This window comes from Aquila chrysaetos, chromosome 12 (assembly GCF_900496995.4).
Source record: "Aquila chrysaetos chrysaetos chromosome 12, bAquChr1.4, whole genome shotgun sequence".
Taxonomy (NCBI): Eukaryota; Metazoa; Chordata; class Aves; order Accipitriformes; family Accipitridae; genus Aquila; species Aquila chrysaetos.
In genome coordinates this window covers 18,469,690-18,491,567 of record NC_044015.1, presented here as the reverse complement: position 1 = coordinate 18,491,567, position 21,878 = coordinate 18,469,690, and the positions used below count along the sequence as shown (strand labels likewise).

Sequence of the window (21,878 nt, the reverse complement as noted above, 5' to 3'; positions counted from 1 at the left end):
GTTCTATCCTGTAATTACATCATAGGCCTGATTCTTCACTGTCACGTGTCTAGCCATTTACACAGTGGGTGTACCAAGCCTGTAGTCAGTGTCAGGCAACAGGAACAAACATGACTGTGAAGCTATGAATAATGGTGTGGATGACAGTTGTTGCTAATAGTCTTAACCTTGGGAGATAGTGGAATGAGCCTTGACTAACAATTTTATACCTCTGTTTTTTCACTTGTTTTAAGATTCATTTGGCTTCTGAAGAGGCTATGTATAAGATGTCCTTAGACTAAATTTAGGCTAGTGCTAGATTACAGAGAGTGTTCAAGCTGGAATAAGATTTCGTGTGTAATTTCTTACTTCACAATACTTGATGATAAAGGTAAAGTAAAATGTTTTAAATTAGCAATACCATTACTGTTTTTGCTGTGGCACTGTCTATAGTCAGACTCAGTGCTAGTAAACAGACAGCTTATCAGGCTACCTACAAAGGGTAGTAAAAACATTCCCATTCCAGATTAGCTGGTTGTAGTAGGGCAAATCCACAAATGCAGCAGTTCACAGCAACTATTCTGCCATGTAGTGGTTCAGTCTTAATGTTGGAAAAAGGCTAGGAATAACACCGTGGGGATGTTACCTTTAATAGCTGCTGTCGAATTTGCCTATTTAAGATGAGCCCATCTGTTTGCTTTAGCTTAGAGGATATTGGTCATGATAGAAGTGGTAGTGGCTGAGGGGAGGGGTGCACCCTCTGGCCTGTAACCCCTGGCAAAGAGGCAGCATGCACAACTTGATGTGGTGCTGTCAGACTGTCAACATACAAACCAAGAACCAGTCGTGTCCCAGTGTGATCCTTAAAAAATGTGCTTGTTGACTTCAGCAGGTTTTCTGTTGGGTACATGAGGTTGAACAGGTAATCTATAAATGATTCTGTAAGGTTGTTACAGCCTAAGGATGACTGGTGAAATGGAATTACTGATATTCCAGCCTCTTAAACTTACAGTATTTTATTAAATATACCTCTTTGTGAGTAATGGTAAAACCAGTAAAACTGTAAAAGTTAAGAAAGTGTATTTTTAAATAGGTATTGTCAAGTGAGTGGTTGTCTGAATTATTAAACTTCTTTGCCATTATTACTGAAACTCATGTATGTAGTTTCTGCAAGCTAGGAGTTTTCTCAGGGCGTGATTTTGGAGGGGAGTATGTTCTTCCTGTTTCAGGATGATGAAGTACAAAAACAGTTACATAATTATTGTCTTTCAAATTCTTCTATTAATTTGTAATCAGAAAATGCTGAGACATTTAAAAGGCAAGAAAACAGTTTACCAACTTTACAGATTCTAGTAAAGTCATGAGTCAAAGGGAAAATAAAGCTTTGTATGACATTTTACTTGGATTGCCTATGATTTTTGGTATGGTTAAAAATTAAAAAAGGAAGAACATGGAGTAATAGCTACTTCAGCTCCTTTACTACTGAAATCTGCACAACCAAAAAGTTGCCCAGTGAGAATCAAATGTGGTACCTAACAGTCACTTCTGTTAATAGTTGGATGTTACTGGTTTTGTTTCCTGAACTTGGCTTTGACCTAATGTAGCTCCATGAAGGGGGAAAAAAAAAAAAATCTACATATTCCCCCCAATTCCCCGGGTCACCAACCTGGGAACAGATCTGTCCCTTTCCTGTGGTCTGTGAGAAGCAAAACCTCTCATCTCCCTCGACACTAATGGCTGGTTGGTTTGTTTGTCTTTTTCTCTGGTTACTTTGGTGTCTTCTGAGACTTTTTTATTTATTTTTAATTTTTTAATCTGGTTTTCACACTGGCCGCTTTCGTGTTCTGCCCATCTCCTGGAATTGCACTTGTGCTAGGGTTTTAGATTACTTTTCATCCCAAGTGTGCTGTGCAATACTCCCTAATTCCAGTGCTTTCTCCTTCTTGACATTCCACTGTTGCCAGGTTGTCTGTGAAGAGAACAAATACCCTGCTATAACTGGTATTTTTATTATAAACTTCAAAACATATGGAATAGATCCTACTGTCTTTCATTAAGTGAAATCTGTGTACGATTTCTTTTATGGCCATCTAGTGGCTGATGTGTTTTCTAAGGAAAATCCTAAGCGTGATTTTATTAATATAACCTTTAAATACTAGAGTTACCTTAGCCGCACTGTAAAATAAATGTATGGTGGGAAATTTACATTCAAGACCCCACTCTGTACAAAAATAAAATGCAGTGTTAATACCATTATGGTAGCTGTTAGATAATGCTTTATTTGCATTCCAGTTCAGAGGAAAATGGGCATGACTCTAGTTTTCAAATTGTGCATTCAGGTATAAGAAGTTTAAATCAGTTAGCAAGACTTTTTCACTAAGTCTGAATGAGGGTAAATACTAAGTTGTGCACTATTTCCTGTTGAACTATACTCCATTGAAGTGACTGGCTGATTTTTTTTTTCATTCTGCTTCTACACATGAAGAAATATCTGAAAGTTCATAGGAGCTCATTTGTTTTGAGCATATACATGATTTATTAGTGGAGTATGAACAGGCTTCAGTTCCCCATCTTTTGGCCTTGCTTTCAGTTTCCACTGAAGCCCATGTGTGTCTGAATGAGACCAGCAGTAAACAGAACAGTAAAATTCTGGTGTCATTTAATTGCAGCAGAATGATTTTTTGGAAGGGTGGTAGTGAAGATGGATGAGGAGAGGAAAGCAAGGGAATAGCATAGGAGACTACCCAATGAAGGGTTTTTTTTCCATGTATCTTCTTTGAAACATCGTCGTCCAGTTTTTCACTGAATTTTTTGGGCAGTTTCTCGGTTTCCCTTAACTTACTGAGAAATTGCATGTTACTGAGGAATTTTTGATGATTACTTTAGGGACCAGGTGTAAATAGCTGGTACACTGTTGAAAAAGTGGCTGTGGGAAGTGTGTATCAAAGATTTTTATTGTAACCATTTATACATAGTGACCCTTGATGGTGCTGGAGATTTTGATTATGCATGCATGGTAAGATCATCACAACCTGAGTGCATAGAACTCTTACATTAAATCTCTTGGCATAACTTAATTTGTTTATATTTTTTGAGTAGCTTTACAAGATGTATGCCTTACAGTTCATTTGAAAACATTTTCAATATACAAAAATGTATAGGATGTCTAAGCCTCATGTAGAACAATTTGGTTTAAATACTCCCCCATTTCAATATATATTAGAAACATGGAAGAGCAACAATTATTTTAATAGTTGCCTTAAATGAAATGTATATATATATTTAGCAATAAAAACTTGGCTCCAACAAGGATTTTTTCAGCTTTAGGTTAATGCTATGTGTAGTTCCCATTTGAAATCATTGGTGCTACAGACATGATTAAATTTAAGTGTGTATATAATTGTGTTTCTGGATTAAGGGTGTCATGTAGAATATTTGTGTTTGAAGAAAAAACCTGGATGATTTCTTTCTTCTAGAAAGTCTCAAAAGAAGTTACCTACAAAAGGTTTATACATCTCTCTGGTTATACATCTGTCCTCATAGGGTATTCTTGCTATATAGTATACATGGCTCTGTTAAAGCATAGTGTGTTATCTCGGCTGTCTCACCTGGGCAGGGAGCAGTCATGGTTCTGCATGTTGGCACAAAGAATAAAAATGTCCATCATCATCACGGATGTCAAAAAGGGAGCCCTCTCTTTGTATTAGCCAGTGTAGTTGAATATGGATGAAGAAAGGGGGCAAGCAGGTTGAAACTTGCTGTTCAGGGAATGTTTGAGCCCTAGTTGTGATGGCCACTGTCCTGGAAGCAGTCTGAGACAGACAAAGTACACCCGGGACTCCCACTTCTGCACAGAACTTCATAATCCCCCATGATCTAGGGTTTGCCTTAACAGCCACAGTACAGTCCTTACAGATGATAATTTACTAAATGAGGGAAGAGTCAGTCTGGGTAAGAGTGTGCTAGTAGACACGGTGTTGAATCAAGGGCATCATGATATGAAACAACAAAAGTAACCCCTGGAGGTTTTGTACAAGAACGGGGACGTGCTGGGGTATATACCTATCAGTTTCCTGTTGGTCTGGCAAGTATTCTCTGTTTTTGTCAAACTCTTTCCTCCTTTTCTATTTGTTCTTAACAGAAAGGAAGCAATTGCCTGATCGGAGAATGTAGGGTAATGGAAGAGATTTCATTGCAGTGAACCCCTGTCTTGATACAGGTCCAGCTTGTTCAGCTGAGTGAGTATTTTGCTGTGCACAGGGTAACTATTGAAAGTGGGTACTTGAGAGTCTCTGTCCCAACTGGTAGCATGCTCTTTCAGAAGTGGGAAAAGGAGTAAGTCATGGTCACCAGGAGAGACTGGGAAGCAAAAACTGGCTCAGTAAGAAGGTATATCCAAGGTAGAGGGTACACTGCCATGTTTTATTCTCTTACCACCATGGACTTAAGTGGTATTGTACTTGTATAATTAGGAATGCTATTTGACTTCTTTGAGTAAAGAGCTGAACTGGAGTTGGGATACTTCAGCAGAAATGGATGAAAAAAATAAGGATTGTAAATGCTATTTGTATTGTAGTAGGTCATAGAAGTTCTAGTCAGATGCCAAGATATCACAGTGGAAATGCAGAACAAACTGATGAACCATTTTAGTTCAGAGCCAGAATGATAAAGTTTTAGATACTTAAAGACTAGGCAAGCAGTAACAAAAAAGGCTTTGATATTATTATATTGCTCTGATTTCATTATTTAAGAGAGCCCAGTCCCACAGAAATATCCTTGCTGCTGCTAGAGAGCAGGTTTCCTGTGTATCAACACAAGATTAAGAGCCATCTGCATGGAGATGCTCTGTGTCTGTGCTTCTGCTGGCTCTTTAATCATTGAAGGAAGATGTGTCATGCTTCCCAGGGCCAACACCCTCTTGTAACCACTGACTACCTTTGTGGCTTCTTGCAGAGCAGTGTCAGTAATGCAGAAGCCTTTTCACTACCTTGCCTTTTTGCTCCAAGTTCCACTGATCTGATTCCTATGGAACTCTTTGTTCTTAATTTGTCTCTTGTCTGGCTAGCCATGTTTTTTCTTTGCTCAGGTTGTATAATGTAGTAGTGTTCTATTTTTCAAGTATTTACATTGGTAATGTGAAGGGGAGCTGTTCCCCTGCAGCTTTAGTTTACTCTGGAGCTGAGCAGAATGAGAATCTGAGTATGATGACTTACTCCAGTTCATACAAACTCCTCACGAATGGTGAAGTCCTTATATACCCATACCCAGCATGTTTGGCTGAATTGCAAGTAATCTCAAAGGAACTGTTATTTAATAGGATTAGTTAGTTTTAATTTGTGTTGAACTGTAAGGTAGGTAGAGATATTCTGGGGGATAATACACTCTAGGCAAATTTTCCTGAGGGAAAGGCCAAGTTAGGAAAATGAGCAGAAACATTTCTAAGCTACTCTGTCTCATGGTATTTTTTGGCCCTGTTTTTTACAGTGTTTCCTTTGAAATGATCTCACCAGATATATTCAGAACAGTTTTACAGTTCATTGATAACTGTCATGGTTTAACCCCAGCTGGTAACAAAGCACCATGCAGCTGCTTACTCGCTTCCCCCCTGCCCAGTGGGATGGGGGAGAGAATTGGGGGAAGAAAAGAAGTGGAACTCATAGGTTGAGATAAGAACAGTTTAATACAACAGAAATGAAGAAACTAATAATGATAATAATAATAATACAATTATAATAATAAAAGAATTGGAATATACAAAAGAAGTGATGCACAATGCAGTTGCTCACTACTTGCCAACCGATGCCCAGTTAGTTCCTGAGCAGCAATCCCCCCCCCCACCCTGGGGCAACTCCCCCCAGTTTATATATATACTGGGCATGACATCACATGGTATGGAACATTCCTTTGGCCAGTTTGGGTCAGCTGTCCTGGCTGTGACCCCTCCCAACTTCTTGTGCCCCTCCAGTCTCCTTGCTGGTTGGGCATAAGAAGCTGACTTAGTGTAAATGCTACTTAGCAACAACTGAAAACATCAGTGTGTTATCAACATTCTTCTCATACTGAACCCAAAACATAACACTATACCAGCTACTAGAAAGACAATTAACTCTATCCCAGCTGAAACCAGGACAATAAGTTTTGATTGTCTCTCTTAGTTTTGAATTGCTGGGAGGTTTCTTCCTCTTAAGGCATAAGCCTAAGCCACCACTTTTTCACAGCTCAGGCAACTATCATAGCCTTCTTGCTTTTGACACCTGGTTATTGCCTGAAGAGAGCTTCCTTAGCTTGGGCAATCTGAGTTGTGCCCGAAATGTCATTTCGATATATCTTGCTAGTTGCCACAGGAAGCAATATTGCTTTGGCAAGGAACTGTACAAAATGACGTCCTACTGCATCATGTGCCAAAAAAGAAAACGGGAACAGTGAAATTGGACTTTTGCATGGCTCAAAGTTTTGAATTATTTGGTTAAAAACAAAACAAAACCAATGCCACATAATTTCACATGGAAATTCTAGGCTTACGTTTTGTAAGAATGGTGTGTTAAACTTAGCCAATTTTTTCACAGCCTGGCCTTATGCCCGAGTCAGCTGAGTTGCATTAAGAATTAGCACAGGTTTAATGCACTGAATTGTTTAGCAGATAAAATCCCATGAGTGCTTCATATGCATTTCATACAGTCTTCCTTCAAAAGAAAATACACGTCACTGGAGTCTTGACCATACAGCACAGAAGTCTCCTTTCACGCTGCAATACTTAAGACTTATTTAATACCAAAGAGTTAGAAAACATACAATGATCTGGGGTGCAAACTTGCTAACCAGAGGGTTTTTTCAATAAAGCAACTAAAGAGTATATGAAGTGCAAAATTGTTTACCTTATTCAGTGTAAATTTAATTTATTCCAAAACTTGAAAATGTATTTTAAATCTTGTAATCTGAATTCTTTTTAACCGGGTATTATCATGCTGTATTTTTTTGCAGCCAGGTTACAAATCTCAGAAAAATAAGGTTTGCATTGAAAGTTCTTGGCAGATCTGTCTTGGAACAGCACAAACAAAACTGCTTAACAAGGAGGCATTCATTATTTCTGTCTTTTTACCCTCTGTTATTATAGTCACCATCTGTAACGTTACTGGCATCTTTGAATCTTTCTAATAAAAAGCATAGGGAACAGTCATTCAAGGGTGGTTGTGAGAGATACGTTGCATTTTTGAAGCTTGCTTTCTTTTTTAATAGCTATTGTGCTTTATCAAGCTGAGCTAATGTATTGTCTGCTTGTTCTCACAGCAAACAAAGTTTAGGAAACTAACTGAACTTCAGAAGGACAAAACTGTGGTCCTAAAGTGTGCAATTAAACCACAGATGGACAACTTAGTGCCACCATCTCGTGAGAAGTGGAGGTTTGTCTGCTTAGTATTTGTAACAACTCATTGATAAATACTGCAAATGATTCACAGAAGCAAAAGCTCAAGAGAGAGTTAAAGATGTATGGTTTTGGAACATTGTGATGTATTCTCATCTCTTTTGGTTATCTCGAATACCATAGTCTCATATAATTGGTGTTTATTAGTATTTTCACTTATTCAGTGCTTTCAAGTCTTCAGTTTTATCACACCTTGACTGTATTGGCTGGTATGTCTAGCTTAAAAGAGAAAACAAAACATTCTCTCTTCTATGCAATAAAACCTAATTACACATACCGAGTTTTAGATGTATCCTTTAAGACAAAAGTACTTCAGTTTTGTATTTTCATATTTAATAGTATACTTCCTTGCAGAGCTTTATAAGAACAACATTTATGAGAAAAACCCATACACTACCCAGTGTTTGGTACAGTGCCATTCTTTGACTGATCAGAGGAGCCAAGCCGTGTTCTGAGAACATCTACATCTCAATTTTGGGTCGGTGGGGGCTTGGCTGGACTTACATGAGGGGATGGAGTGGAAGATGTTTTCAGACAAGTCATTTCTACTTCTTAGGTTTGGATTTGGGGGGATATCTTTAATTGATGTGCTGGTACCCACAAGGGCTGATTTAGCTGGAATTGTACTAGGAGCTCAGTCATTTTGTCTGAACTGGGCTTCTCAGAGGAATATAAATAAGAGAGCTACCTGAGAAACCAGTAAGTAGAGCCAAGCTTTGACAAGGTAGATACTCAGAGGTGGACTGTTAAGGCTTAGGGTAAGGTCAGTTTTGGATTTACACAGACTTGGTCCCCTCCTTATTTACCTCATCTGTCTTTGGACTGATGCATGGGACTTTGGTATTCCCAGGTTGGGATATAAGCCTAAAGCCTTTTACTCCCTCACAAACTAGAGACTTTATGCCAGAAGACAGGTATAAATAATGCTGAGACATGCTATTCAGTCCTGTTACTTTGTCATTCTTCAGTCTGTGCTTTTTTGTCTCAGGATGAGGGTTACGCATTTATGTATGCAGTAGCATTTGCCTGGGAGGGCAGTTCATTTTTGCCATGAGCAAATATTCAAGTGCAAGGATGAATTTAGTTTAAAAATATGATCAGTTTAATGCTAATTCTTTTCATTGATGAAGAAATAAAAATAAATAAGCAAATGGAATTACTGGAATTTTAAGGTATGTTTTAGCTTGCAGATTACATAGGTGTTTTAACCTTAAAATTTGAGTAGTGTATTGGTTTGGTAATGACTTGATCATGGCATGTTTAGCTATATTGAAATACATTTTTAGTAAAAAATTCTAACACTTAGGAGGCTACTTTAGTTCATTTTTACATATAAATGTTTAGAAAATTATTTTCTAAAGAATTAAAGGTGTAGAACAGTACTTGAAATCATAGTTAAATGACACTGTGAATAATTTCTGAGGCTAACAGTATCATGTGATGCAAACCATTTGTCCAGTACATAATTGTTCTTCCATTTCAAGTTTCAGCATGGTAGCTTTCTATTGATAAGCTTTACCGTGAGTTAGGTGTTGTCCATACTAGTGCAGCCAGCATAAAAACTGTATTGTGTATTATGACTAATGGGACAGAAATATAGTCATGGTAAGACCAGATTCAGATTGCTTCTTTACCACTATGTTATTTTCTAGAGCTAACGAAAACCATGGTCTCCCAGGTGATAGGAAAAAAAAACTTTGGGCTGTTTCAAAGGGCTATACATTATTCAGTAGGGAGGAACTGGCAGGAGACTTCAGCCCTGCTTTTCTAGCTTCCCAGGTTTATGGGTTTTGGAGTTTATGAAAAGGAAATTATGAAAAAAAATTAGCATTAACCATAGCAAATGTTAATCTTTTTACTCATTCTTTTCTATGAATGAGAAGTAAATAGGGAAGAAACACATCTAGGGAAGGAACAGTAAAATTGATGCACATATTTTGGAGATAAAAGAAAGTAAAAAATGGTTTGCATTTTGAAATTAAAGCCATCTGGTATACTTTTCTGTTAAAAAAGTCATGGACAAATGGCCTACTTGATGACCAAGTATTTATATTGCATTATAATCCTTTTGGAAAGGATTTTAGCTGAAGGTGTAACTTTTTGTGGTAAACTAAGTCACAATTTTTTTGTCCTCTATTTTGCTTAGCAGTCATGTACAATGTCTTTTTTAGCATGTGACAAAGATCTGTGCTAGTGAAATTAATGCCAAGTACACCACAGGTCTGCAAAATTAATATTGGAGACCTGCAGTATGTCAGTGGAAAAAAATATCCACAAGGTGTATTTTTTTAATTAAACTATTAAGACTGTATTGAATAGTCTGTACACAAAGAGCGATGTTTGAGAACTTTAAAAATCTGTAGGCTAGAGCCCAATAGTAACAGTCACTTAGAGCAGTGGTGAAGGCTGACATAAAGGAAGCTTTTGAGACCTGAATCCTGGAGGTGGGTAGCCACCAAGCCCACCCCCTAGCAGAAAGTACAGGAGCTGGAAGGACCCTCTGTTTCGGAACAGTTGCCAATGGCTTCCAAAGGCAATAATCACAGCTGGCAGTCACTCAGTAGTGAGGACATAGTGAATTTGGCTTCTACTCTGGCAGCAGTGAGTTGGCTTTTTTGTAGATGCAGTTATAGCCTTTCTGTGTCCTTTAATAATTTTTGTCTGAGGGATTCAACTAGGCCAATTTAAAGACTTCATGCAGAGACAGAATAGGGACCAAATGTAATGTAGGGAAGTATGAAGGCTAAACCTAATGATTGACACAGATTTTAACAAGACAACTGGTAAAAAGTCTAGTTTCTAGCAGCTCTCCTGCATGTTTTCCAGACCGTTCTTAGTACAGTGGTTTCTGCTCTCAAAACTAGCAATGCTGGTAGGAGCTTTAGAAGCGGAGAGGGAAATTTATTATCCATTTGCTCAAAAGGCTTATGGTGTAAACTTTTCCTTCAGTCTGTCACACTAATGGATTATAACACTGTGCTTCTTCCACCTGTCTCCCTGTAATACAAATGCAATGTACCAGAGCATAAACTGTAATGTTTAGCATACTTGCTGATTAATTAGAAGGGTCTTCATCTCTTAAGAGGTGATATGATTGAAAGAGAGTTTATTGAGGGGGCACGTGTTAATAGACATTGAACACGGGTCATCTGGCAAGCTGGAATGTAATGATTCCTGTAGTTCCTTGTGAATTTTCTTTTCTTCGTCTCCCATCCTTTTGTCTGGGACCCTGGGTGGGGAGGGCGCAGAGAGTGGGAAACGGTTTAATTTCAGTAAGTGCATGTTGTGGGAGTGTTATCGTGTTTTTAGAATAGATGCCAATCTCGTATGCTTCCAGACAGCCTTATTAATTGGAACACAAATCTAAATTGCAAACTGGTAAGCAGCTTTCAAATATAATGTTTTATATCGTCTGAGAAAGAAAATGAGATTAACATGAAAGGAGAGAATTTTTAATTCTTAATTCTGCACTTCTAATTAAGTTATATTTTAGGATTTATTCAGTCCTGTTAAATTCCACCTGAATTCTCTAAGAATCTCAGTTCCGGTTTACTGCTTACTGAAGTCCCTGGATATTTGTAATTGTCTTGCAATCTTTCAATCAAATCCTTGTTCTGTAAGTCTCAGAGACCTAACAGAAATTTGTAAGTTGGTTTAAATGGTTCTCATACCCTAAAATCATTCCTTCTAATTGGAAAAAGCTACTCTGTATCTTCTACAAAGAAGCTGGTAATTGTATTTGCTGTAGTTTTTACAGCTGTGCCAAGGCTATGGTGATAGTACATTAGAGAGTCCATCGATTCTCAAAGTAAATTTTATATTTGAGCATATAATCATATACATTAATTATGTTCATAATTTTTGCATGATTTGCCCCGTACAGTTATTTTCCTATGGACTAGTGGCATTTAATGCCAGAGCTTCAGGGAAGGACTGCTATTTGTTTTTTTGTTGTTGTTTTTTTTTTTTTTAAAAAAAAAAAAACCACTTCAGTAATATGCTTTAAGAATTCAGATTTAATTAGATTTTTTTTTTTAATTCCAATTTTACCACAGATTTCTGCAGAGACTAATATTGACCAATATTTCCTTAGAATGTGGCTCTTCAAACAAAGAGAATGCTCAGGAAGCCTGAAAATCTTAGTCCAAGACTCCTTTTACTGATTATTTACTTCCAAAAAGCTTAGGAGTTGCCTGTTTGCTCTAAGCAAAATTAGAAAAACTAGGCCTCAGAGTAAGTATACTGCGTGCAATATCTGTACTAAATCAAGACCTTTTGTATGAATATTAGCAGAATTGACTAGTTAATGGTTAGCCACCATTATTTGTTTTTAGATTATCTGGATTTTTCCTGTGTGGTTCCTTTAAAGCTGTAATTCAGAAGCCAGTGGAGTGAATGACTCAGATTCCTTCAATCAAAGAACTATTCATTAAGTATGCTTTGGGTTAGAGCTGCTGTTGACTACCTACCTACAAATCTGCTGAGTGGCTTCAAAATCCCCAAAAATTAAAGAAACAGAAAAATATTTAGTTTCATAGCATTAGGTGGAGCATACACAGCCACCAATCCCCAAGTAAACATGCTTTGACTTCTGTGCCTTCTGAATGGAAAGACATCCTCCCTCCCTTTCACACAAGCAGTGGATGTTTTGTTAACTCCAATTATACATATTGTGGCACACTTAAAAAAAAAATAAAACTCCAGGGAATCATTTTTATTCTTTAAGTGACATCTTCATAAACTTCATGCTCTTCATCCATGTCGTGGTTTAACCCCAGCCAGCAACTAAGCACCACGCAGCCGCTCACTCACTTCCCCCCCACCCAGTGGGATGGGGGAGAAAATCGGGGAAAAAAAGAAGCAAAACCCACGGGTTGAGATAAGAACAGTTTAATAGAACAGAAAAGAAGAAACGGATAATGATAACACTAATAAAATGACAACAGCAATAATGAAAGGATTGGAATGTACAAATGATGCACAGTGCAATTGCTCACCACCTACCGACCGGCACCCAGCTAGTCCCCGAGCGGCGATTCCCCGCCCCCACTTCCCAGTTCCTATACTAGATGGGACGTCCCATGGTATGGAATACCCTGTTGGTCAGTTTGGGTCAGGTGCCTTGGCTGTGTCCTGTGCCAACTTCTTGTGCCCCTCCAGCTTTCTCACTGGCTGGGCATGAGAAGCTGAAAAATCCTTGATGTTAGTCTAAACACTACTAGCAGCAACTGAAAACATCAGTGTTATCAACATTCTTCTCATACTGAACTCAAAACATAGCACCGTACCAGCTACTAGGAAGACAGTTAACTCTATCCCAGCTGAAACTAGGACAATCCATTACAACATTAAAAAACATTAAGGCACTGTGGTTCCTTAGTTTAGAATCCTGATACATAGGATATATATCGAGACATTTAAAATAATTAATACCATAAAGAAAACCCAAAACTATTCCTCTTGATGAGACACATTGTTCTGAGGCATGTTTTAATTTTCAGGTTTGTTAGTACTGACACTTGCCACTTGAGAGAGTGATGCATTAGGTGCTATTTGGACTCATGAGTTCATTCTCAGTAGTTTTGCAGACACTGGGAGTTCACTCTAAATGGAAAATTTGGACATCACAGGGGGATATTTTGGCTACAAAGGAAACTTAAAATGCACTGTATTAAAATGTTTTGGACACTTAGCCCTTGGGATATATTTATCTGTTAATCAAATCACTGTGTGGAACTCGAGAATGCCTTGCTTGCCAGATTCATGGACAGGTGCCTACAGGTTGTGTTCTGGTACAGGTTTTAATTAACGGGGTCACGCTGGGAGGTATCGCTGTGGAGAGCCAAGGCATATGCTACAGTCAAGCAGCTCTTTGAAATGGTTGTGATACGGTCTCTGAATTAGTATGTGGAATGCCTGTTTCTTACAGATTTAGTGTGCCTGGGAGTAGAGGGATTTCAGTCTCCTGCTTTAATCCAGTCTTGTTTTACTGAATTATTTATTATTTGCAAGTGATGGGAAAGATTAGTTCACGCTTCTAAAGAATGGCTGTGAGATGTTATAGGGCAAAGCGCCTGTTTTCAAACTGAGGGCAGAAATCCAAGGTGCCACCCTTGCTTTCCATGTATTTGTTACAGAAATGATGAGTGAATATGGAAAAATCTTCTTGATATAATTTAAAATAGACCAAAAACTGGGATACCTTAGTAGTAATAATTTGTGCTTGAATTATTGTTTTCATTATTTATTTTGACTTTTAATCAATAGTTACTATCTTTGTTATTCTAACAAAAATTTGCATAAAGTTGAAATAATCTGTTGCTCTATATCTATGTAGTAAATCTAGGTCTGTATGCATTAGTCCTTTTGTACATGTGGGTTTGTGTGTGCATTGTTACATTTCTGTAGCTCCGAATATTTATTTTAGAAGTTACTCTGAAGAGGTGTATTAATTATGTAAGTATATTTGAACAGGGGTTTCTAATAACGTGATACTTTCTAATACATGATACTTTCCTTGGCAGCTACTGTACTGGAACACATGCAGCATAGACAAGATGAGAAAATAGTAAATTCTTGGTGTTTTACCAACTATACTAAGTAACAACGTGACTATACAAAATACAGATGCTACTTTTTTTTTTTTTAACATGACCTGGAAACCTTAAGATTTTCCATGATGACATCCCCAGATGAATTGCCCAGAACATGCAAAAATGTCTGTCCTAATTGTTCGTGGTTTTCTAACAGGACTTAAACCCAACTTTATTCAGTCAGTGCTTAAACTGGTATTTAGAAGGAAGAACACCAAGACAAAACCCTTGTAGGATATCTGAAAGCATCTTGTCTGGGGATGTTTTGTACAATCTGGTGAACTCTATAAAGGTACAAAACTTGAAGTTCAAAAATCTTATTAAAATGTAATTTGCCTCAGATCTGATTAGCAGCATCAAGAGCTGAGAGAATGGGAATTAAATCCACCAAGGCTATTTATTATATATTTTAGCATTCTAAAAAAGCTTAGGAAAGTGACTGGACTAGAATGTTTATGCTTTATTTCAGGAAAAGTAGTATTTATTTAGTGAGCTCACAAAGCACTATATCTGTTCCAGAAGAGTTTTTGTTACATCTATCCTGATTAACTTCTCCATGTAAATAAAGACTAACATACTACATTATGTGGAAGCTTGCACTCCTTTTCAGTTGTGAGCACTTACTATGAAGCATATTACAATTTTTGTTGGCAAAAAGAATGAACTATCAATAGCTGTCCAGCCTTTATGAGCCACTCAAGTTACAGTAGATATACTGTATCTGTTCCTCAGTCATCTCTTTTTCAGACTGACCAGTTTACGTAGTTGTGTCTTGCATGGAAGCCCTTTCACGCCTCTGAATATCCATAGAATCCTTTTCTAAAACTTAATTTCAAGATCTACTGTAGCCTTTCTCTGACAAGGGGAGCGAGTGATGGGGAAATTCCAATTACAAGGAGCATTCATATAGGTGAACTGTCAGTTTATACAGTAATGTTCTCTATACCTTTCCTAGTATTTCCTACCACTTAAATTTGTTTTTTCTGACTGCTGTTACACACTGAACTGATCCTTTAACAAAGGTATTCCTCTTAATCCTCAGATCTTGCTTCTGAACAGTAATGGCCAATTCAGAGCCTATCATTCTGTACTCAACGTCAAGATATCTGTCTGTGTACCTAGGTTTGCAGTTGTCTGTCTGAATTTTACCTGTCGTCATAACCAAATCTTCTAAGGCTCTTGTAAAGCTCTTCTGTTGGCCCTTGTGTTAAGTATCTGAGCTATCATTGCCAGGAAACTTTCTTGCTTTCTTGGTCTTTAGGTTGCCATATCAATCTGCAAAATGGTACCAAGTTTTGCAGAATTCACTGGTGACTTCCCTCTGTCTACCATGGGACCCCTTATTAGTAAGTCCCTAGTCTTTTTTTCCTGTATTCTACTGAATGGTACGTCCATGCAAGACCATTTCCTCTTACCCTGCATTTTTTTAATGTCCTTAAAACTTTTGGCAAGGAACCTCTTAACAGCTTTTGGAAAGTTGAGTATTCTGTATCAGCGATATTTCCCGTAATTAACAGAGGTGTCAGCCTTTTCTGGTAACACTGAAGTTTTTTAGTAGGTATTAACAGTTGTCCTTATTGAACAACTCTCAAGGATTCCTAGATAATTGATGATGTAACAAGAGAGAGGGAGGCTGCTGGTTTTTATTAATAACATAATCCTGCAGACTTTTCAATACTTGGTTTCTTCTAGTCTTTAACCAGCTTGAATAATCTCTGTGACCTCCTTTATCTTTACTGCTGTGATGAAGTCCAAGTTCATCTTCTGAAAGACCATTATATGCTAAAGAAAAGAAAGATATTAGTGTGTATTATGAACAACAGTAGAGGCAGGTTTTCTGTTTGGAGGATGTAAATTTGTGTTGCATTTATAATAATTTGTTATGTAATAATGATCTTATAAAATGCAACATAATATGTGTATCTTCAAAGTGATTATAAAAAAAAATAAATCAGTACCTAATTAGAAAGTGTTCATTACTAACAAAATAGTGTTCTTATGAAACAAATACAGGGTGGAGCAAAAATTGAGTCATGCATCCATAAGTAAATCATGGAATACACCCACTGACTACATTATTCTTTCCACAGAAATGCATATGCTAGACTTCTGCACTCTGCAGCTCAGAACAGCAGGATTATGTACTATGAACAAAAATGCTAAGTAGCTTTATTACAGCATGGACAGTATTATTTAATCATAAGAGCTTGAATGTGTCTGTGTAATGAAAGTGTGCAAACTCTTCTCCCGTGGCAGGTGAGGGCAGAATGGTAGCTTTCAACAAAACAACAGTGCCCTTACCATTATAAAAAGGTACTTCAATTTTATTTAATTAGATTGTTTCCATTAGATTAATATTTCTGTCACAGAACCTACTGTTAGCAAAAAAAATAGAAAAAGCTGATAAATACAGGATGTTTGCGTGTTGGTATATGGACTTTATAGAGTATGAAGCATATCATACCATATTGAATATTGTTGAAATACTGGTCTTTATTTAGCAAACGATGTTTTGAATTCCAGGAAATAACCTTGTAAAAATGGAAGTAAGAAAAGGAAATTAGCCCATGTTAGAAACTCTCCAGGAGGGAAAATGAAGAAAAGAAAGTCAGTGCAAGCAAAGGCGAGTGACAGAGGTTGAATCAGAGAAAGGTCGTGATTTTCACAGAGAACAAGTCATGTATGGAGTGTGGGTGAAAGGTGCTTGACAGTTTTTCAGGTCTAGAAATGCCCACTTAATCTTTCCGGAAGCTCAATAGTCTCTTCCAATTGTACCAGTTAATTAAAAATCCCACACAGACCAAAACACCCTATTTGCACTACCTTTGTCTTGCTACTGTGGTAATCTACTACAGAGAAATCCAGCATACATTAAGATAGACTATGTTTCAAGTGTGACTGGACTTGAATGTTACAGAATGCTGCAGCCAGCTGCTGGAAAGCCCCCAGCTTTGTGGCTGGCTGTGTTTTAACCCCATTCCCACTGGCTCCTGTGGACTGCCATTAAATTGTGTTTCCAAAGGGGCTGCTAGTATTTATGGATTTTCTCTTTTAGCAGGAAGTGGTGGTGGTCACCAACAAAAGTAATGAGCCAGAAAGAAAATGGATCTCCCTATCAACGTGGATGCTTTCAAGCTAATGGGATCAATGTTGGAGGAGGAGGAGGGACATAAGGTACAATCCATTTTGGAGTATCTGGAGTGCCTGGGAGTACATCAACCCAGATAGCTCCCAGCAAGATATCTTTCCCATGCACCAAATCATTTATGGTCATAGGGTATACCTTTAGTTTGGGAATAGTGCGGTCTTCCTGCTTATGCTCAAACCCAGGACCTCCTGCAAACAGTGCAGACATAGTGACACCACCTCATGGTCCTGGTGTTGCAAGGGAGTATCCTGGACAGGTTGACTGACCTTCTGGTGGCATGAGTCCTTGGAAAGAAAGGGAGTAGCAGTGACCACCCTGTTGTTCACAATGGCCAAGCAGCTAAAACCGTCAGCCTTCTAAGGAGACCTATGTCCAAGCCTTAGTATTCTTTTCCATGAACTTGGTTTGCCTGGGGCAGTGGTCACACCTAGGCTGTCTTGCAGAGCGCAGGTGGGAGTTAGGTCTGAAAGTCTCTTCTGCCCTGTAGTGAAATGTGATAAATTCTGGTGTTCTCATGCATTGTGCTGTAGTGTAAGTAAGGTATGTTTATTTATTATTGAAAATAATAACTGACTCAGTTTGCAGTATATGAACAGCTGTCTCATGGTGCCCTTCCAGGTGTTTTAAGTGGGTCCAGGCTGGGCATATCTTACTCCTCCATCATGTGCTGTAATAACGTTTTTTCTCATCTGTGCAAATACTTGGGTGTTTGTACCATCTGGCAACTCTGGCTGTAAATACGGGAGTGGGGGGCGAGCCCACCCCGCAGACCTAAAGAGGGTCAACAGCCCCGCGTTTAATCCCCCACACCGAAACTGAGCTCAGCGGTGACATCTCCCGGCGATGCGGTTTTCTCCTCCCGGGCCGAGTACGCGGGCCTGGCCACCCCCGGGAGCGGGGAGCCCGCCCGCGTTGCCCGCCCCCGCCCCGCCTCTCTGCCCGTGTAAGGCTGCGGGCGGCCGCGAGGGTTTCGCCTACCGCCCTCGGCCCAGCCCGCCCGGCCGCCAGTGAGGGCCGGCCGCGCCGTGCCGCTCCTTTCCGTGCAGCCGGGAGTCTCCGCGCCTTCGCTCGCTTCCCCTCGGCTCGCCCCGTCCCCGGCGCGCTGTCCCGGCTGCTCTCCCAGCGCTCTCCGGCGGCGGAGGGGCGGTGGCGGCTCCTCGCTTCCGCCGGCAGCTCGCCCGTCGCTGCTGGTGTGGGACGGCCGCCATTTTGTGAGAAGAGGCGGCGGCGCGCCCGACGGCTAGTCGGTAGCGGTACGTGGGGCGACGTCTCTCCGCCGCCAGCGAGGAGGACGTGGGGGCCGGGCTCCGCCTCGCAGCAATGGGGGCGAGGGTGCGGGCTGGGCGGCGCGGGAGGCTGTCGCATAGAAACGGCTCCGCGCCGTCTTGGTCTCCCGTGGAGTGGGTCGCTGTTGCCGGAGAGGAGGGCTGGGGCAGGCGGGGGAAGAGGCTGTCGTGCTGCTAGGGAGCCGCGCGGGCAGGGTCTTCCCAGCGGGGCACCGCTGGCGGTAGGACGGGACTCTCCCGAGGAACCCGTTAGGGCTGTAGTCTTTTTTCGTCAGCCTGGCACTCTTAGCGGGTTTGCTTCCCCCATCTGAAAGGCTACTGAGTTTGTAAAGACGTTTGTTGTGGGAAGTTTTCATTAGGTACGAGAAATTAAGTGGTGAGATCTGGCTTCTGATCCAACAGCGAGGGGGGGCATCCTCCATCCAGGCACCTGGGGTCTGCCCGTGTTCTACCTGCAGGTTTCAGTCAGTGGAGCTCATCTGACCGGTGGGCTACCTGCTGATGCTTCATCGCTCCGAATTGCTTTGAGTTACGCAGAAAAAAAGCTGTTTGTAAACACAGAGATAGTTTTGTGTATTTTTAGAAAGCTGATGTAAAACGAAGTTGACAGAGGCTGGTATGCACACTACAATTAATTCAGAAGAAAATGACTATGTTTTGTGTGCTTTGTTTACCAATTGTACCATAGGAAAGGATTGGTGAGAACAGCTGACACTTTCAGAGTCAACTACTGAAAGTTTCAGAATATAAAAGTTACGGTTATTTATGGACGCTTAATTTGTCTTCCTTGTATTACAGTAGAGATGTGGCAAATTGATCATGTGGGTCTTTGCTCTTTCTTTGACACCCTGAACAAACAGAGCTGGACTCTAAACAGATCTCAAAGTTTACAGCCTTTTTAAATTTGAGTGGACTTTGAAAAGGACAACAAGAGGAGTGGTCTTGGGTGGGTCCTGTAGTAAATTTCACATCCTTTTCAAAATTAATAATTTTGTTTTTTCATAGCTTAGAAGAATGCATGTTTTGCTTCTATATCTCATCTGAGAAACAACTAAACTCTCTGAGGATCTAAAATGACTGACTCTCAAAATGGATAAATTTCCAGACAGATAGTGAAAATCAAAGTGTTTATTCAACTGCAAATGTCTAATACTGAAAGCTAACTATAGGTGGATCTCTCTGTATTGTTCCATGCTTTCACTGTTATTTTAAAGTATTGCTTTACATTGCATCAACATTGTTAAGACCAAGATAATTTTTAAACAAGGCAGTTTCTAGATCTTTTTGGGGATTGAGAGCTGCTTTCTAGGTTTGCAAATATGTTTCCTAGGCTTTAATTTTTTTGTTGTAATGGTAAAATGTACCTTTCTCAATGATAGTAGTTTCTAACAACTAGCAATTTTCTTTCTAGTGTGCTGAAGCATGTTTTTACCAAGATCTGTTAAAGTCAAGAGGACTGCTGATGAGGACAAAAATTGTACAGCTAAGAAAAATAGATTGTCTTCTGGAGGGTCTTTGCTAGAGGAGACCACCGAGTTCCAAGACTGTAAGTCAGATAGAACAGAAACTTCTGCTTCAAAATGCAATTTGAATGAAGTTGTACAAGAATGTACAGAACGTATAGCTGGAGACCTTGGTGTTGCTAATACAACTTCGGGAAAGGACAACCAAAATATTGATGAAGATAGCTCTTTGGAAGAACCCATAAAATCCTTCAGCAAATCTCAGCGTTGGGCAGAACCTGGAGAACCTTTATGTGTTGTGTGTGGTCGCTATGGAGAGTACATCTGTGATAAAACAGATGAAGATGTTTGTAGCTTGGAATGTAAAGCCAAACACCTTCTACAAACTCAAGCAAAGGAAAAAAAGCTAAAATCTGATCAACTCACAAAAGCAGAATCTGAAGCAGAAACTCACCTGCTTAGTACACCTTATTTCTACAAAGATCATTCCTTTATTTTAGGTTTGCGAGATGAGCAGATTGAGAACCTTAAACTGCAGCTAGGTATTGCTGTCCAGGGCCAGCAGGTTCCAAGACCTATTGTAGAGTTTGAACACTGTGGTTTTCCTGAAACTTTAAACCATAATTTAAAGAATTCTGGCTATGAAGTCCCAACTCCCATCCAAATGCAAATGATCCCTGTTGGACTATTGGGGAGGGATATTGTGGCTAGCGCAGACACTGGCTCCGGAAAAACAGCAGCCTTCCTACTCCCTGTTATTATGAAGGTTTTGAAAGAGGTAATGAAACTTCATGTGTCTAGACAAAGTGGTTTGCAACTTTATCTCTTGGATTCCCAGTGTAACTGAGAAAGTAATTGCAGTGGTTTTATTGACATTCAATGATTTATTTTACTTTTGATTTAATGGAGCGTTGGTTCTTGGAGGGAGGGGAGTTGCTGATTATTTTTAATGACTTTGAATGTTTTTTTCACTTTGGTCAGGAGATAAAGCAACTCTATTAATACTACCTAGTATACAGTTTCTCCTTGTTAAGAAAGGTAACTAAATTCTGTGGTAAACTTCCTAAATGACTTAAAATAGAAAGTTAAAATAATTCAAGGCCCTCTGCAAGAAGTTATTACTGTATCTTTATATATCAGATGGCTGAAAGAGATTTTTTGGCGTTTGTGTAATTTTGTAGAGTAATTTCTGTTGGAATATGTTCAGCTGACCATCAAATAACTACAGGAATCTGGGGTAATACAATTTCTGAAATCCTGCAGTTACACAGTCTCCCTTTTGATACGGTGGGAAAAAGCAATTAAGAAAACTTTTACGTCGTAAGGACATGAATGTATGATGAGAAGTAATGGCAAATAGTATTCTGTACCTTGTGTGTGGTTCAGTATTGCTTTTTGCTTTAGTGGTTTTATTCAAAAAGGGATGTATAAGAATATATTTGAAAATTCTGGACTTGATTCTAGTTGATATTTTGGACTGTTTAGATGCCTTTATAGATAGATATACACAGAAACGTGTGTGTGTATAATTTTTTTCAAAAGAATAATTTAAAGATTATTTAAGTAACTTTTAATCTTTACAGTACTATAGCATTAGTTTTAAGAATGGAAGTATTATATAGGAGCATTTTAAGAACAGGCGTATTACACTCCAGTACCTCCTCTGTCTGATTATCATTAAAGTCTGCAAGACAGTTTATATGCTTATAATAACATGCACAAAATTGGAACCTCAATGAATAATACTTAATTTCTCTACATGATCTTTTTCATTCTTCATCGTCAGGGTACTTTACAAGTTAATGTATATGTCAAGAAAGAATTTTGTTTTGTTTAAAATAATTTTCATTTTTAATGTAGAAGAGAGATGAGATGTTAAGAGCATAAGGGTAATCTGGTTATGAGGTACTTGACAGTTCCTGGCTTCTCCACATCTACGTAGATACCTTTTTTTGTGGGGGTAAGTTGTTAAGTTAAACGATGTTG

General features: G+C 39.1%; 1 protein-coding gene across 8 annotated transcripts in view; it reads left to right on the top strand.

Moving 5' to 3' along the window:
• The window catches only part of DDX59 (DEAD-box helicase 59), a 31,253-nt gene that overhangs the window by 3,047 nt on the left and 6,328 nt on the right, over positions 1-21,878 (top strand). The window contains exons 2-4 of one of the 8 annotated variants that reach the window (XM_030032580.2): positions 16,519-16,618; positions 17,054-17,169; positions 19,841-20,670. In XM_030032580.2, the coding sequence (XP_029888440.1) occupies positions 19,852-20,670 (819 nt within the window). In that variant the 5' untranslated portion in view covers positions 16,519-16,618; positions 17,054-17,169; positions 19,841-19,851. Of the gene's footprint in view, positions 1-16,518; positions 16,619-17,050; positions 17,170-17,976; positions 18,437-18,491; positions 18,772-19,227; positions 19,376-19,434; positions 19,539-19,838; positions 20,671-21,878 lie in introns of those variants that run through there. The other 7 variants (XM_030032579.2, XM_030032576.2, XM_041127805.1 and 4 more) reach the window with 7 other exon arrangements.